General features: G+C 49.4%; 1 protein-coding gene across 1 annotated transcript in view; it reads left to right on the top strand.

Moving 5' to 3' along the window:
* The first annotated feature begins 1,047 nt into the window (after positions 1–1,047).
* LOC147010422 (uncharacterized) overlaps positions 1,048–17,263 on the top strand; it is a 33,983-nt gene continuing 17,767 nt past the window's right edge. Inside the window, exon 1 of the mRNA XM_085860353.1 lies at positions 1,048–11,523. Coding sequence (XP_085716479.1) covers positions 1,048–2,862 — 1,815 coding nt within the window. The 3' untranslated portion in view covers positions 2,863–11,523. The remainder of the gene's footprint in view (positions 11,524–17,263) is intronic.

Genomic DNA, 17,263 nt, shown 5'->3' on the forward strand with positions numbered 1-17,263 from the left:
ACCACGTAACCACGTGACTTCCTGTACCGACTCTTCATCCTCCTCCACCTCCACCTCCTCCTCCTCCACCTCCTCCTCCTCCTCCTCCTCCTCCTCCTCCTCCTCCTCCTCCTCCTCCCCCTCCTCCTCCCCCTCCTCCCCCTCCTCCCCTCCTCCTCCCCTCCTCCTCCTCCTCCTCCTCCTCCCCCTCCTCCCCTTCCTCCCCCTCCTCCTCCCCTCCTCCCCCTCCTCCTCCCCCTCCTCCCCTCCTCCCCCTCCTCCTCCCCCTCCTCCCCTCCTCCCCCTCCTCCTCCCCTCCTCCCCCTCCTCCCCCTCCTCCTCCCCCTCCTCCCCCTCCTCCTCCCCCTCCTCCCCCTCCTCCTCCCCCTCCTCCCCCTCCTCCTCCCCCTCCTCCCCCTCCTCCTCCCCCTCCTCCCCCTCCTCCTCCCCCTCCTCCTCCTCCTCCTCCTCCTCCTCCTCCACCTCCTCCTCCTCCTCCTCCTCCTCCTCCACCTCCTCCACCTCCTCCTCCACCATGAAGAGAAACGCAAGGCGATCTTGCTCGCCTCGCTATCGACGGAGCACTACCGGCTGCTGAGTGATTTGGTGGCTCCAAATAGGCCCAGTGATGACGTGCTATCCTTTCAGGACATCGTGGCGAAAATGAAGACCCACTTGGCGCCAGAGAAGTCGTTACATCTCGCGCGGTTCCAGTTCGATCATCTCGCTAAGGGTGGCGAGGAGCGCGTTGCGGACTTCGTAGCACGAGTGAAGCATTCGGCTGTGCCGTGCAAATTCACGACAGAGGAGCGTCCGGCACGGCTCAGAGATCGTTTTATTTCTGGTATGCGAAACGCAAAGATGGTAGCAGCCGTCCTGCGGTTGACCGACATCACATTCGACTCGGCGGTCGCGACTGCTTCGTCTGTCGAGCAGACACTCACGGATGTCCGCGCCATTGCTGGCCAGGACGTAATGAGTAGCTCCAGCTGGGGCATGGCGGCTGATCCCGAGGTCCACGCGGTGACCGCACCAGTGCCGCAGGTCGCGCGGCCCGGAGTCCGCGCGATGGCTCAAGTGCCGCAGGGACGAGGGCGCGCACCGCAGCACGGTCGCACCGGGAGCGAAGGGGCACCGCAGCACGGTCGCACCGGGAGCGAAGGGGCACCGCAGCACGGTCGCACCGGGAGCGAAGGGGCACCGCAGCATGGTCGCACCTGGAGCGAAGGGGCCTTCCGCGGCTGCTGGGGGTGTGGGGGTCCGCACCTGCGACAAATGTGCCCGTATAAGAACACCGTGTGTTTGCATTGTCACAAGGTGGGACATTTGAAGCGTGTGTGTCGGATGGCGGGGGCCTCCGTTGGGGTCTTGGATGACGAGGTGCGGGAGGACCCCAGTGACCTGGAGATCGGCCTGCAACCGGGGCATGTCAATGCCGGCGAGCCGGAGCAGGAGATGCAACCACGGTTGAGTCTGTTTTCCGTTGGTTCTGAGATGACGACGCCTTTCACGGTTGAGGTCGAAGTGAATGGCCAACCGGCTGTGTTTTGCGTGGATACCGGGGCTGCAGTGTCGGTCATGGATGAGCAGGCGGCTCGTGGTCTTCGCGGTATTCGCCTGGTCAAGACGGCCTTGTCGTTATACACGTACACCGGTGAAGCGATTGCACCACTTGCGAGGGCCGACGTCTCAGTGCGCTACCGAGATCGACGCGCCCGGCTCTCGGTGTTCGTTGTACGAGGGGAGGGGCCCGCCCTTTTGGGTCGGGACTGGCTGGCGCACCTCGGACTGGATCTCCGGTTCGTACCTCCAGATGTGCCAGTGCTCTCTTCCAGGCCTTCGGCGAGTACCGAGGGCGAGGCTCTGGCGGCGGGGGCCGCGTCGATGCGGCGGGAGGGACCGTTCGTTGCTGCCGGCGGCAGTGATGTGCGGTTCGGGAGCGGCGAGAGCCGTATCAGCTCTCGCGATGAGTTCCCGCGCTTCGCTCGCGATGAATTCCCGCGCTTCGGCAGTGTTCGTGAGGCAATGCGCGTCGGTGTTGTTCAGGCAGCTTCAACAGGTGGCGGTGAGCCCGTGGCGTTAAAGGGAGTCGCGAGTCACAACATCGAGTCGACAACCAAGAAGCGGACTCGTGATGTGGGTTGTGGGTTGTTGTTCATGGCATATGTGTTTTTCCTTGCTCTAGTGATGCAGTTTAATGTTGTTAAAATAAATGCCAGCAGTTCTCGTGTGAAAGTGGATTTGGCGGAGATCAGTCAATGGAGTTCGTATTATGATCAATGTGATGTGGGGGCGAATAAAGAAGGTTTATTGGCCTCCAGTTGCCCCAGGCCACAGGTAGTTGCTTTGTCATGTGCTGGGGGTTTATCAAAAAACCGCGCTGTACAGAAAAGTGAGTTTGCGATGCTTCGAGTGATGTTCGTAGTGATGTATAACGAGCCTATGATTGCAGTGTGGTTTAAATGGAGTTGCTCCCGTCTAGCTGCCGTGTGGGTCTCGGAGGTCGACTCGGAACCAAGACTGGTGCCCTGGTCGGCATTACCCCCACCTCTGCTTGTGAGCGCAGCTCTCTGTGTTCGCTCAAGGCCGTTTGGACGGGCGTTGGCGTCTCAACTGATTGTAGTGCGTGGGTTGTTTTGGAGCATTAAATGCGTACAGCCAGCGGCGCTGTTCAGCGCCCCCGGCCAAGGTCGATCAAGGCTGGCGCCACGGCTTCCAGACAGCGGGCTTCCGGCCTCGGAATGTTTATCTACGTCGGGTCTGCCTGGGGGGAGTGGGCCGGAGGCGTTTGATGGTGCCGGGGGAGGTTGGCTCGAAAGGTCGCCACGACCTCGGCGAGGGCCATGTCAGCATGGGCCGCCTGGGGGCGTTTTTGCTGCGTAGTGCTGCTGTGCTTCTCATTTTGCTGCTTCATATCGGTAACGCGGTCAGAGTTTAGTGGGTGCTTTGTGCACCTCCGTCTTTGGAACCTGGCCTTTGCTGCTCCACTCACTCGCATCGGCACATTATATGATGTTGTGTGCTGTTGTACTTCGCTGTTTTCATTTTTGGTGCCTTGTTTATGTCGAGGTTTATGTTTATGCTTATGATGCTGTGATCTTTTAATAATCATACTTTTAGCAGGGAGGAGTGTGGTGTAGTCTGCGGGCCCACGGGGAGGGGCGTGATGATGATGCATGATGATGGGGGGAGTGGTCGTGGTGGTCATCGTATCTGCAAGGGATATAAGGTGTGCGTGCCGCCTGAGGCGTCGTAGTAATGCTGGAGTCGTCCGGCTCGTGAGTGTGCTAATACGTAATAAAGGAGAGCCACGAGCAGAGTACGCTCGCGCTCGCACTTGTACAACACAGCCCGGCTCGACTGTCCTCCCGCTCGTGTCTGCCTGCTAAGCATCTTCCCTTTCAGTACATTACAATCATCAACTCAGTGAAAAGCGACTCGTGCCACCTTCCTCGTCCCGTTTGCGGTAGAGCGATTAGAACCGCCATGTTTGGGTTATAAATAAATAAACCGCCTCCATCGTTTCGGCTCATTCTACGTTGGCGGGACTGTTCAAGTCCCGTGGACGTCACAATATGTTCGTGATTTATCGATCATCCGTTTTTTTTTTCTCCGACTTCAGTGCCAATTCACCCCACCTCCTTAAATCTACCTCCTCCTAACCCCTCACCTGTTATCCCCTCTCCTTTCTCCTCCCTTCTTCACCGTATCTTGACCAAGTCTCGTCTTTCTCCTCTCCCTGCTTCTCCCATCGCCCTCCAGCACCTTGGCCGTGCCTGCTCTCATCGTCTACCCTCCCTCTCGAAGCTTCCCTTTCAACCCTCCCTCTCAAAGCAACTGTCACACTCTTCCCCTAACAAGCTTCCCTCTCACCTTTCTCAACTCTCCCCTCTCACCCTTCCCCCTCCAATCTTTCCCCTCACTCCCACTTCCCAAAGTTGCCCCCCCACATCCACAAAGGTGCCTCCTTCCCCCACCCTCTCTCTCTCTCTCCCATCTCATCACTCCACCTCCTCAAATCTTCACCTGCTCTCTGCCCCCTCTCATTACTCCTCACTGTACCTCAACCCATCACCACTGAGCCTTTTCTCCTCCTCATCTAGTTTTCTCCCCAAGCTCTTCTGCCATTCCCCACATTCGTTCAATAACTTTCCTTATCACCACCCTCCCCCCTCCTCCCTCGTCATACCCTTCCCCTCCCCTCCCCTGCACCCAAAACCTCCACACCTCCATCTTCCTTGACAGCGTGGTCCTGAAACATCTGGGGCCTTCGCTCAAACCTGATATCTTTCCATACAGGTTACCACTGACAAACCTGACATCTGCTCAACAGAAACTTTCCTCCTTCAAGACATCTCTGACTCCTGAGTATCTCTCCCTGGTTACTCCCTGGTGGAGGAGTTGCTTTCTTCATCAAAGACTCTATTCCTTACTCTCCATGCACTGCCCTCACTCTCCCTCACCCCCAGGAATACCTCTGGCTCTAGCTTCCCTTCCACTCCCACCTCATATCTATATGTGTGCTGTACCATCCACCAAACAGTGATGACTCCATTTACATCTCGCTCTCTGAAAACATGGACCAACTTCTCTCCTCTCATCCCAACACTCTCCTTCATATGTGGTGACTTCAACTGTCATCATGCCAGGTGGCTGGGTGTGGGTACCCCTCTCACCTGCCATGGCACTTCAACAAAAGATGTCTGTGACTCATTGGGACTAACTCAATCTGTCAACTTCCCGATCTGGATCTCAACCAATGGTACTCCATCTCTTCTGGATTTTAATTTGACCAATTTCCCCCAAAAATATCTGTTGTTCTTCCTTTGCTCCAATCGGATCATCTGACCACATGCTTGTCAAAGTAGACGTCTCTCTGGCTGTTATTAGAGAACCACTTCAGCGCCGTCAAGTCTGGCATTTCACTCAAGCCGACTCGCAGGGACTTCAAGAAGCTATCAAACTTCTAGACTGGTCTCCCTTCTCGACTTCCTCCAACATCAACTCATCCTGGGAATTCATTCAAAGAACCTTGCTCTCCCTCATGCACAAATTTATCCCATCTCGTCTTCAGTTGTCTGACCCTTCCTCCCGCCCATGGTACACTGAAGCTTATGGTGAGGCAGTTGTCCTGAAACAACTTGCCTTCGCCTCATGGAAGGCCAATCCAACTGAATGCAATCTCAGTTCCTTCCACAAAGCTCGGAACAAGTGTGTATCTACCCTCAGGAGAGCCAGAAAACATCTTTCTCATCTCAAGTCTGAACTCTCAGACCTGTCCCCCTCCTCCAAATCCCGGTGGTGTCTAGTTAAGTCTGTTTCTGGTGTATGTTCCCCCTCCATCCCTCCCTTACCTAAAATGGCCGCACAGCTGACACTGCACGTGGAAAAGGCTAAATGCCTAAAATCCGTGTTTGCTTCTAAATCTTGTGTGTCAAACCCATCGCTTTCAATACCCACCTTAACCAGTTACGCCCAGCTGTTCCTGGTCTCTTTGTCCTTCTCTCCTGACAATGTGGAGAGTTTTCTGTCAAAGCTCGACTCTGATTCTGCAACTGGTCCAGACAGCATCAGCCCACGTGTCCTAAAAACCTGCTCCTCTGCTCTTGCTCACCCTCTCTCTGTTCTTTTCACCTTCTCATTTGCTCAAGGTCATCTGCCATCTGTTTGGAAATCATAAAACATTACCGCCCTGCATGAAAAGGTGCAAAAACAGATCCCTGCAATGACAGACCAATCAGCCTTCTCCCAATCATCAGCAAAGTTATGGAATCTATCATCACTTCAGACATTAAATCCTTACTCTTTTCCAATCATCAGTTTCGTTTCAGACCAGGTCACTCTACCCTGGATATGGTGCGTCTGCTCTCCCAATAATGGATGGAGATCCTCAATGCCGGACATGAAATCAGAGCCATATCCCTAGACGTATCGCGTGCCTTCGATACATTCTGGCACCCTGCCCTGCTCACCAAACTCTCTTCTTTTGGTATCCAAGGTCATCTCCACTCATGGCTCGCAGACCTTCTCCTCTGTCACAACCAACATGTGGCCCTTAATGGAATTCTTTCATCTCTTCTTTCTGTCTAGGCTGGAGTTCCTCAAGGCAGTGTCCTAGGCCCTGTTCTTTTTCTGCTTTTCATCAATGATGTATCTTGACTCTCTGGAAAATCCTCTTTATCTCTTTGCTGATGATTCCACCCTCTGTCATCTGTCATCCCTGTCATCCCTCAGACCGGCAAGCAGCAGCTTCTTCACTCTCTGCAGATCTGGATAAAATCACAAACTGGTCCAACATGTGGAACATGTCTTTAAATCCTGACAAATCTCACACTCTCACTACGTCCTCCGAAAGGACCGCCTTGAACACCCCGTCCCCCATCTACTTTCTCAACAATCCTCTTGAAGAACTCCTTTCATTCAAGCTTCTGGGTCTCACTATCTGCCATGATCTTTCCTGGTAAAGCCACATTTCCAACCTGGCCTCCAAAGTCAGTCGCCGACTGGAAATCCTCTGTCGTGCATAGTCCTTCCTTGGCACACCTGAGCTCCAGCTGACCACATACAAAGCTTTCGTCCACAGCCTGATGGAGTACTGCTCTTCCCTCTGGGCTGGTGCTCCTGCCTCTCACCTTTCTCTGCTTCACGCGATCAAAACCAAGACATTTAGGGTCATTGGTATCTCCTGCGGTGAAGCTGAGTCTTTGGGTCTCTCACCGCAGGCAGGTCAGTGGTCTTTCTGTATTCTGCAGTCTCCTCTCCAGCCTCACCCTCCCTACTCTGTCTGAGATATCTCCCCCCCCCCCATATTTCCACAGGGCATTCAAGGTTCGCCAGCAACCCCCTTATGGCAAAACTACCAAAATTATGAATCGCTGCTCACCTTCACTCTTTCATTCCTCATTTTTCCTGTCTTTTGGAACAACCTCCCACACTCTCTTCAATCACACTCTTCTTCAAAACAGCTGTTCACCACCAACTCTTATCTTCTCCCATCCAAAACCACGATCTTTTCTACCCCTGCTAATCCATCCCAAACCCACCTCCTTGAAATTCCCTGCTTTCCTTCCTGAAAGTCCCTGTCGTGTGCATCTTGTTCACCCTGTGTACCCCACCCCATCCCTCTCCCTTCCACAGATCTCCTAATGTCTCTGTTCCTCATTGTTTTGTCCTTCCCACTCCCACCCCTCTTGTCTCATCCCCCCCCTCCCCCCTTTGCTGTGCATGGTATGTTAACTCTCATACCAGCCTCGACAATGTATGCGGAAAAAAAACGGTATAACTATCCCCATTGCTGACCCTCCAATCAACTGCGAACCACCTTCGTTTTGAGAAACACATACTGCACGGTGAACGGTCTTCACGGGGTACCACCAAAACTGATCGATCTGATTTCTGAACTATACTCTGGTACTGAGAGTGCTGTGAGGTGTGGTGATTTCATCTCTGACGCATTTCCAGGTGTTACTGGAGTTTGTCAGGGGTGTGTATTGGCCCCCACACTTTTCAGCACTTGTGTGGACTGGATTCTGGGGAGGATTTCAGAGAGATCAAGCTGCGGTGCATTATTTGGAAATGTCAACATCTCTGACCTTGATTTTGCAGATGATGCAGTCATCTTTTCAGAGATGATGAAAATCCTGATGGAACCCCCGAGGTACTGAATGAGGAGTCGGAATTGTGGGTTTCCTGGGTCAAAACTAAGATCCAGGCTTTCAATGACATCTTGGATGCTGATATTTTGTCTGTACCTGTTTGTGGCGAGGATGTTGAGGTGACAGGAAGATTCACTTACCTTGGCAGTGATATTCATGTCTCCGCGTATTGTGAGCTGGAGGTCAATAGACATCTGGCTCAAGCCTGGGGCGTTATGGATTCACTGGATCATGGGGTTTGGTGCTGTCTGTACCGATGCAGGAGGACAAAAGTCTGAGTCTTTAAGTGCTTGGTCCTTCCAGTCTTACTCTATGGATGTGAGACTTGGACTCTGACCAAGAATTTGAGTCAGAGACTTCACTCCTCCGGTACCAGGTCTCTTCAGAAAATGCTTGGTTATCGCTGATCAGACTTTGTGTCCAATGAGCGGTTGCCGAGAGACACTCAGATCAGATTTGTTGCCTGTATAATGCGTGAGTGTCAGCTGCGGCTATATGGACATGTGGCTTTTTTTTTTTTTTCTGAGGCTGATCCTGTTTACCAGATTCTCTCAGCCAGGGAGCCAAGTGAGTGTAGATGGCCAACGGGATGACCGCATGCCTTGTGGTTGCAGCAGGTTTATCGGCATCTCGAGGAGACGGGATGGGCCAAGCATCTGCCTGAAGGATGGCCAGATGGAGGCCCCTGGAGTGCCGGTGGAAAGTGGACGCAGTGACGCGCTGCTCCGTCACATGCTCCCATACCTGACCTGAGTATCACTGCCTCCCTTTTCCATCGTATGACCAGCACTCTCCATTTACCTTCCCATGATGGGCACCGAGTACCTTGCGATATTCATCGTCCTTTGATCATGACATGCTGATCAGATTGTATAACATGATGCTGTGGGAAATGAAATAAAATAAAATTTTTGTGCCTGGTGGATTTAATAAATTAATGCTTGGGAAAAGAGATTTGTTTTACAATGATCAAAGACTGGTAAAAACTGCATGCCTTTGATTGTCTTATCAATATGAAAAAGAGTTACACTGGCCCACACACACATCCTGACCAGAGTTCATTATCCCACACTCCCGCATCCTGCCTCAGGGCACACCTGGCCACATATGGAGGTGCTTTTACTTTTTGTTTTCATTAATTCTTACTTTACAAAGCTCTTTGTAGTTTGACATTAATTCGTTTTTTTTTTTTGGAAATGATGCTTATGGTATTGAGTACGCCTTATCAGGATTACAAGGAAATTATGTGCACGACGAGGCCATTCGCTACATCATGTCTGCGCTACACCAATGCCAGATTTCATCAATCCAAAAATACTCCTTCCCTTCGTGCGCAGCCTTTTGGTTGCTACACTGGTACTCATTTCGCCGACCTCAGAAGGATGACGGGCTGAGTCAACGCCCTGGTATTAATTCAGCGGCCAACGGGACTTGAACTCAGGACTCTAGGATCCCAAGCCACCACCCTTACCCCTAAGCCAACACTAGGTTATAATGCTTAGAAATGTTGCACCAGGTATATAATGCACCAGGTTGTAATGCCTTGTTACTAATAATATAAAATTCAGGAATGCTCTGCCTATAGTTAGAGAGTGCTCAGAGATTTTTTAACCAGCACTTGCTCTGCACATGTGTATTATCCAATAAACAATCATAATTCAACTATAAAGTCTTTTCTGATTTATAGATGTCCAAAATTTCCACGACAGAACTCTGACGCAGCGAGCAGGGCCTGCTGATTCCGGAGAGGGGAGAGGGGGGCGCTGCCAGGTGGACAGCAAGCACCTGGCCGGCCAGGGGGGAAATTAGAGAAAAGTTAAGGGACCTTTTGAAATCTCTCTCTAGGAAGTGCGTTGCTGTGGCCAGACAGATTTCCCCACTTCTCTGTGAACGGTGTGTAGGCCCAAACCAAAATTTAAAAGGAAGCATACAGACAGAGATCGTTCATTGCATAAAATGAAGTGGATCCAGGGTATTGTCGCGAGCAAGCACTCCGACACTACAAGGGCTTTGTAGTCCCGTTTAGTTCGCCTGACATCTTGCCAGCTGGTATAAATCGCCGAGTGACAGCTGCCACGGAGGTGTTGCACAGAGTTGTAAAAATGCCAAGCCTAGGAATGACAGAGGCACTGCGTAGAAGAATAAGACCATGAGTGACGGAGGGACAGGTTAAATCTGCCGAGGGCAAGTGACTTGGGCTAGGCACACCAAGGTTGCAAGAGCCAGGGGCGGTATCAAGGGAAGCAATAGGGACACCAAAGTAATATTGGGTTCTGAGGACTGCCTTGTACTCAAAGCAAGAGTGAAATAAGGTATTGTTGTGGTTTTTTTTTAAACCACATGCTGAAATTGAAATGCATACAGTACGTAGACTTTTTGAATAGTTATCTCCTTAATGGCAATAATCTCAAGGAGATGGGGATGGGCCTGGCATCTGCCTGGGGGATGGCCAGACGGAGGCCCCTGGAGTACCGGCGGAAAGTGGACGCAGCGACGTGCTGTTCTGGCACATGCTCCCATACCTGACCTGACCTCCTTAATGAATGTTAAGAATAGCGCCTTCCCTACAGGGGTTATGTAATTTTAATGCGGTTGGTTGGGTAGTTATGCCTGGTGTTGCCTTAATGGTTTGGGTGGTGGTTATGGGATCCTAAGATCTTGAGTTCAAATCCCATTCTTGAGACTTGAATTAATACCAGGTGGGGTTGACTCTGCCTGTCATCCTTCTGAAGTCAACAAAATGAGTGCCAGCCTGCTGGTAAACTGTGTCGGAGAGGTGACCCATCCAGGATTGTGCCCAATCGCCAAGGAGACTGCTTGGGCAGCACCAACCCTCTGCACAGAGTATGGTCCCAATGGATGGATGTTGGGTATTTAAGTGCCCCCTGTCAACCCCTTCGGAGAGTAGAGACAGCAGCGCGTGATGACGTGTGCCGTGACAGCCGACATCACAGGGCGTGTGCGTTTTACGGCCCTGGCGTTCAACATGCGCTACGTACACCAGCATGCTGGAACACGTGCCAAATTCTCCCATTCCCCTTTGTTGTTTGAAGCCCCACAAAGTCTTTGTTTGTCTGTTTGTCTGCATGGATGTCGACCCTGAAATGCAATTTATTGCCATCTTCCCCTGTACTGTATTTCATTTCCCTAATCCCTGTTTATTCCCCTCCACCCAAAATGACTGGCAAATGAACCAAGACATGACCCAGCCTTCCTGAAATGATTGCCCCATTCCCTGGCTTTGTGCCATGAACATTGTTGGACATTTGGGGTTTGTCGCAGTTGCATGGGAGTTGACGGGATTCTCCCCATGTTAAGTGCGGAGCTCTGTTCATGATGTCAACTGGAAGGAGCAAATGACTGAATATCCAGCCAGGTAACAGATTGGGTGGGGCTGCGGGGGAACCCTCCAATGGCTGGCATGGGCCGGCTCATGGGGTCTGGCATGGCCCAGGTTTATTGTAATGTAATGTAATGTTTTAAATATAATGTTTATTGGTGTTCGTGGTCCCAGGTCACCTTGGGGGATCTGATGTGTGGCTCTTTGGCCCCACCTGCCCCCAGGGCTATAAAGCTGTGTTCGGCGTGCTGATTCTCACTGATTCTCTCTCTTTCTCTCTCTTTCTCTCCCCCCCCCCCCCCCGTCATCGCCCTGAGCTACCTTGGTCTTGGTTGCCATGCTGTCTTTCTTTCTTTTTCCTCGAGCTATTGGGGCCCTGATCGTGGCACACACTCATTCTCTCTCTGGCTGGATCGTCACACTTGTTTCTTCCCTGGTCCTGGATACATTGGTTCATGCTCCCGACAGAGCTGGTGGACTCTCGGTGGTGGAGAGCAGTGTCGGGGCCATTTCGGGGAGCGGTACCAAGTTGTAAAAGGTGACGGTGATGTACGTACCAGTCCCAATTTGTCTCCCCGTGTGTGTGTGGTCTGATGGGTACCCTGTTTTGTTAGCGGGTAGGTAAGGCATAGGTTAAGTCTGTAACTTGTACATTTGCTTTCCCTTTTTATAAATACACACCCTGATTACACTTTTTTTTATTGCATTCCCCCTTTTCCGGCCCTGGTTTTTTTCTTTGACGCCATTAAAGCTCTTAAGTTCCCCTCCCTCCTTCCCGTTCCCCACATCGCTCATTGTAAGTAAATTATTCTTGTTATATTTCTGATCCGTCTGTGGTTGTCCTTTCTTCCATTGGTCCAGCAATGTCCTTATGTAAATTAGCTGGCAGGTTATAACTCCCCACGAATGGGCTCTCGTATCAGTCTGGCATTGTGCAAGCGGAAAGCTCGGCCGTATTAATCACGATCCGATAAAGATGACATAATTGCCGAGGGCGCAATTCCCCGATTAAAGGGATCATGTGGTCTTAGGTAAACGGTGTCGGACTGAGGACCCTAAGTCATGTGTTCAAGCTATTGGTGTTCGTGGTCATTTAGTTCCATAAGGATCGGGAACCCTTGGTCTAAGTCTCACAAGTAAACATCATTGAAGTTTCAGGGCCCCATTTGATGAATGTAAGATTGTGACAAACTTTTAAGGATCCTTGGTTTGCTATTGGAATATATGACTATTATATGCTGTACATGAATGCCTGCATGTGCTTCTAAAGCAGGGGTTCCCAACCTTTTTTTTACTGGGGTACCATTTCACATGTTTGTGGTCCCACCGAGTACCACTGTACCAAAATAGTGTTTATTTGCGATACAGATACGACAATAGGGAGTTAAACAATACTAACAATTCACTATGACATTAAGCAATCTGATCTGAACAAAAGAATGATACAGTACCTATTTGATTGTGTAAAATGTCCAGTCAATGAGATGGTTGAGCCTGCTTCTTGCTCACAAGCAGGTCGATGTCAGGCTTTGTTTTGGATAAACCGCACCGAACATCATGTTCAACATCCAGTAGGGATCTTTGTTTTGTTTTTAGAATAACGACTGACGAGAACCCAGCTTCACACAGCCATGTAGATGGGAATACTATGAGCGAATGAACAGCCAGGGCAGCTAGCTTAGGGTAAGACCCCAACATTCCACACCAGAAGTCTGCAAGATTCATCTCGTCAAACTGATCTCGGGCTGTGGAGTCGTTCTGGAGATCAATCAAGCTTTCCTGCAGTCCTGTTCCAGGTGGCAAATCCCATGCTTTGATGCGAAATGGGTTGCGAATCATTTTCAGATCCAGTTCCTTGAGATCCGGAAAATAGGAATTTCATTCCTCATCCAAATAAGCGAGGTGATCTTTTACCAGTTGTATGAACTCCCTTGGGGGATTCTTTTCACACTTCTGAAGAATATCGGCCGTGCAAGAAAACATGACCGCCACTCCCGCTTCGACATTCGTCTTCCACAGACGGAGTTTTTCCTGAAATCCCTTGACCTTGTCTATGACGTCAATGAGAGTCGCGCCAGTCCCCTGAAGAGACTTGTTCAGGGCGTTTAACTGAGAGAAAATGTCGACCAAATAAGCCAGGTACAATGCCCAGTCGGGGTTGTTCAAAGCAGCGACGAAATCGACAGTCCTTGGTTTTCCATCGTTTTCAAAGAATTCACGAAGCTCAGCTCGCAGTTCAAACACGTGCTCCGCCATATTTCCATGGGATAACCATCTCACCTCAGTGTGGAACAAGAGAACTTTATGGTCGGAGTCGAAATCCTCGCAAAGTTTCTTGAAAAGTCGCGAATTGAGAGCCTGGGATTTCACATGGTTCACAATTTTGATCATGGTTGAGAGAACGTCAGCCAATGGCTTGGGGAGCGCCTTGGCTGCGAGTGCGTGGCGAGATGTCCTTTCCTTGCACGGCTTTGCACTCGGCGACTGCGAGAGTAAGTCGCCGTGGTTGCGAGTGGATCGTACAGTGTAGGCCGCACACTTCAGGAGCAACTGCCTTCACAAGCATTTGGAAACCTGATCTGCACCCCAACATAGCTGGAGCACCATCTGTAGTACAGCCTTTCAGGTCAACCCATGGCAGCCCAACTTGATCAAAGACTGAAGACACCTCTTCGAAAATGTCCTTTGCTTTCGTTGTGGTTTTAAGCGGGCGGCAAAATAGTATTTCATCCTTGAACTTGGCTTTATGCACGTACCGAACGAACGCTAACAGTTGGGCACAATTTGCCACGCCAGTTGACTCGTCCAATTGCACAGAAAATCCGCATGGAGATGCCTTGATTTCTGCCACCACCTGGTCACGAATATCGGTTGACATTTCTTCAATGCGCCTCTGAACTGTGTTGTTTGACAACGAAAGAGAATTGAGTTTCTTGGCGCTTTGTTCTCCCAGCTTGAGACGTACGATATCCTTTGTGGCGGGAAGGATGAGGCTTTCACCGACGGTGTGAGGTTTTTTTTCTGTTCTGCAATTCGCAGTGCGACTAAGTAGGATGCCTTTACGGCTGCCATGGACTGCTGTTGAAAACTGCTGTCATGGCATTTTCCTTCCGACGAAAAAAGTCCTTGTCGCTGTGTTCAGGATGAACAGAATCAAAATGGCGCTTCAATAGACTTGGCTTCATAGATCGATTTCCGAGAACTTTTCCACAAATCACACACTGTGGAGCTTCTAATTCACCTTTTTGTATGTGTTGTGAATTGTGTGAGCTTGGGAATGGGTTGTGGGCACGGAGACCACGCAGGTGCCTGACTGCAGGCGTGACAGAAAGTTAACGTGATATCTTTTTGTGCATTTGATAAGGTTCCATTGCGGTGGTAAAATACACGTCACGTTCAATGCTTTAAATGTGATGTTGAAAACCTCGTGAAAAAGTGTCGTGGACCGGTGATCCAACATCTCTTCGAATATTTGCCTTTGTTTGTGCGGTTAAAGTTGTAAATTATTTGATAGATTGTGGAGCTATTGATGCCATCATCGCCGGGGAGGTGAATACAACCAACATGGTTGTGCGCACGCTATTATGGGATAGCTCTGCAAACCCTCTACACAAACAATATGAAAATTAATTCACCATGTTATAATGTATGAGTGATTTTTTTTTTCACCCCTCCAACCCATTTCTAGTCAATGCACACGCACACAAGAGGGCGCGTCTCCTCGAGCCATATATACTGGTGGGAGAACCTACAGCTTATTTGTGAATGGATTATTGTATGTTTAGTTCATTTGAAATTTGACCTCGTTCTGCCTTTCTTTCCATCATCGTAAAAAATCTGAATCTCACGTGTAGTGAATGGCTCACATCTTCGTTGGTTCGATTGAGCTAACGGGGTGCCAATCCACGTCGTCTGTATCAGCGGGACGTGTCAAGTGGGTTGGGGTCACTGTCATTCCATCCGATGCACTCAGGTCCCAATGCTCTGAACGTTTCACCAGTAGTTCAAACACAAGTCTTTGGGTCTCTCTCTCTCTATCTCTATCTCTATCTCTATCTCTATCTCTATCTCTATCTCTATCTCTATCTCTATCTCTATCTCTATCTCTATCTCTATCTCTATCTCTATCTCTATCTCTATCTCTATCTCTATCTCTATCTCTATCTCTATCTCTATCTCTATCTCTATCTCTATCTCTCTCCTCGTCCCCCTTGCTCTGTCTGTGATCTGTCCCCATCCCCCTCCCCATATTTCCGCAGGGCTCTCAATGTCCACCAGCAACCCCCTTCTGGTAAAACTACCAAAATCACGAATCACTGCTCACCTTCACTCCTTCATTCCTCTTTTTTTTCTGCCTTTGGAATAAACTCCCACACTCTCTTCAATCCCTTTCTTCCCTCCAGGCCTTCAAAACAGCTGTTCACCACCACCTCTTATCACCCCCCCCCATCCAAAACCTCGATTTTCTCTACCCCCGTTAATCCACCCCAAACCCACCTCCTTCAAATTCCCTGCTTTCCTTCCTGAAAGTCCCTGTAATGTCCATCTTCTATTCCCCATGTTCACTGCCCCATTTCTCTCCCTTCCACAGATCTCCTAATGTCTCTGTTCCCCACTGTTTTGTCCTTCCCTCTCCCGCCCATCTTGTCTCATGCCCCCCTTGCTGTGCGTTGTGTGTTAGCTCTCATACGATCCTCGACAAGGTATACAAAAAAAAAGAAAGGTAAATTTATTGGGAAACAAAAGGTACAATGACCTTTTGCCAATAGTTCCACATTATTATTGGCAGATGGGAGAAAGAGGCCTCCCTGCCACATTCCAAGTGCACTGTACGATGATTTTAGACGGAGTGCATGATGAGCGTGCCCCGCGGGTGAATTCGGCCTTGATGGGAATCCCTGTGTTTTACTGGCAGATGGGGTGGGATAGCAGAGATCTGTTATGCCAATTGAATTATTCAGTAAAATGTACTCCTGGTTGAAATGTTCCAATCATCATGTGAAACACCAGGTGCGGAATCAAACCCAGACGAGACAGCTTAGAGGCGAGTGTGCATCCAGTTGAGGGAAGGTTTTGTTAATTATTTGGCCTTGTTGGGTCTTGTTTACCTTTTCTCTTTTGTTTGGCTTGCCAACCAATAGGACGCCCAATCACTGCATCATGCGATTTGTTGTGAGCAAGATGAAGTCGTTTAAATGTACAAATCGATGCAAATCAAAATAATTGAAATGTCAATGTGGATAGGTGGGTTATTTCGGCTGGTTTGGCTGTATCGTTGGTTGCTGGTTTGGTTTCAGTAGTTGATTGTGGCAGGAATCTGGTTGGTTAGTTTGCCAGCGATGGCTACGAGCTTGCCTGTGTTTGGTAGGGTGTGTTGTGGAATTTATTTCTTTCTATTTTATTTTTCTTACTTTTAGTTAACCGTTTTAACCGACTCAATGTAAATCCTGTTACTCAAATCAAAGACACAGATTAATTCACTGTCCACAACGTGAAAGTACATTACATCAGATAATTTTATTTTACTTGGTACCAAGGAGTACAACCCACTGAGATGGTATACATCACACGTGCTTGCACTAAAACAAGATTACATTTCCCGGTATTTATATGCTTTCATGGGAGAGTGGAGGGGGCTGACAAGCCTTAGCCAAAGAACTCCAAAATGCAATATGTGTCTCCTAGGTGAAAAGCAAATGATGTAATCATGGCAAAAGTTGGTGTTATCAACCAGGTCACTTTGTTCCATAGCAAGACATTCCTTTTATCAACATTTAGGTCAAAAGACTCTTGGCTAAAAGGAAGCAGAACTGACATCCAATTTGACTTGCAGCATAAAAATTAAATTCATAAAGCACCAGCAACAATTATAATTGAGAGTACATTAATATAATTATTTTCTCCCACAATTCCCCCCTTTTTCCTTATCAGGAAAATTTGAATAATTATATTACACATGATCACCATACCCCGTTCCTGGAGGAGAAAAGATATCCGTTACACAAGTTCAATCAACAATGGCAGCGAGTGCTCATATCAGAAGAATGCTGGATGACGACCATTTCAATAGTGTCCCAGCCAGGTTAGTGAGTGTGTTTCCATTTAATTAATGGCCTGTTCATCAACATGTGTCACAAATTGAAAAGACATGCTACCTGAAGTCAGAAGATAAACAGGTCAGGGTGTAGATAGAGCACCCAAAGGAAAACACAGTCGAAGCACTCCTTGAGCTGAAGAGAAGGTAGATCTTGACAGGTACGAGCTTGGGCCCAACACTAGGTTGAAGCTT

The sequence above is a fragment of the Eptatretus burgeri genome, chromosome 16 (genome assembly GCF_056783735.1).
Source record: "Eptatretus burgeri isolate ZD-2024b chromosome 16, Ebu_testis_v1, whole genome shotgun sequence".
Lineage (NCBI taxonomy): Eukaryota > Metazoa > Chordata > Myxini > Myxiniformes > Myxinidae > Eptatretus > Eptatretus burgeri.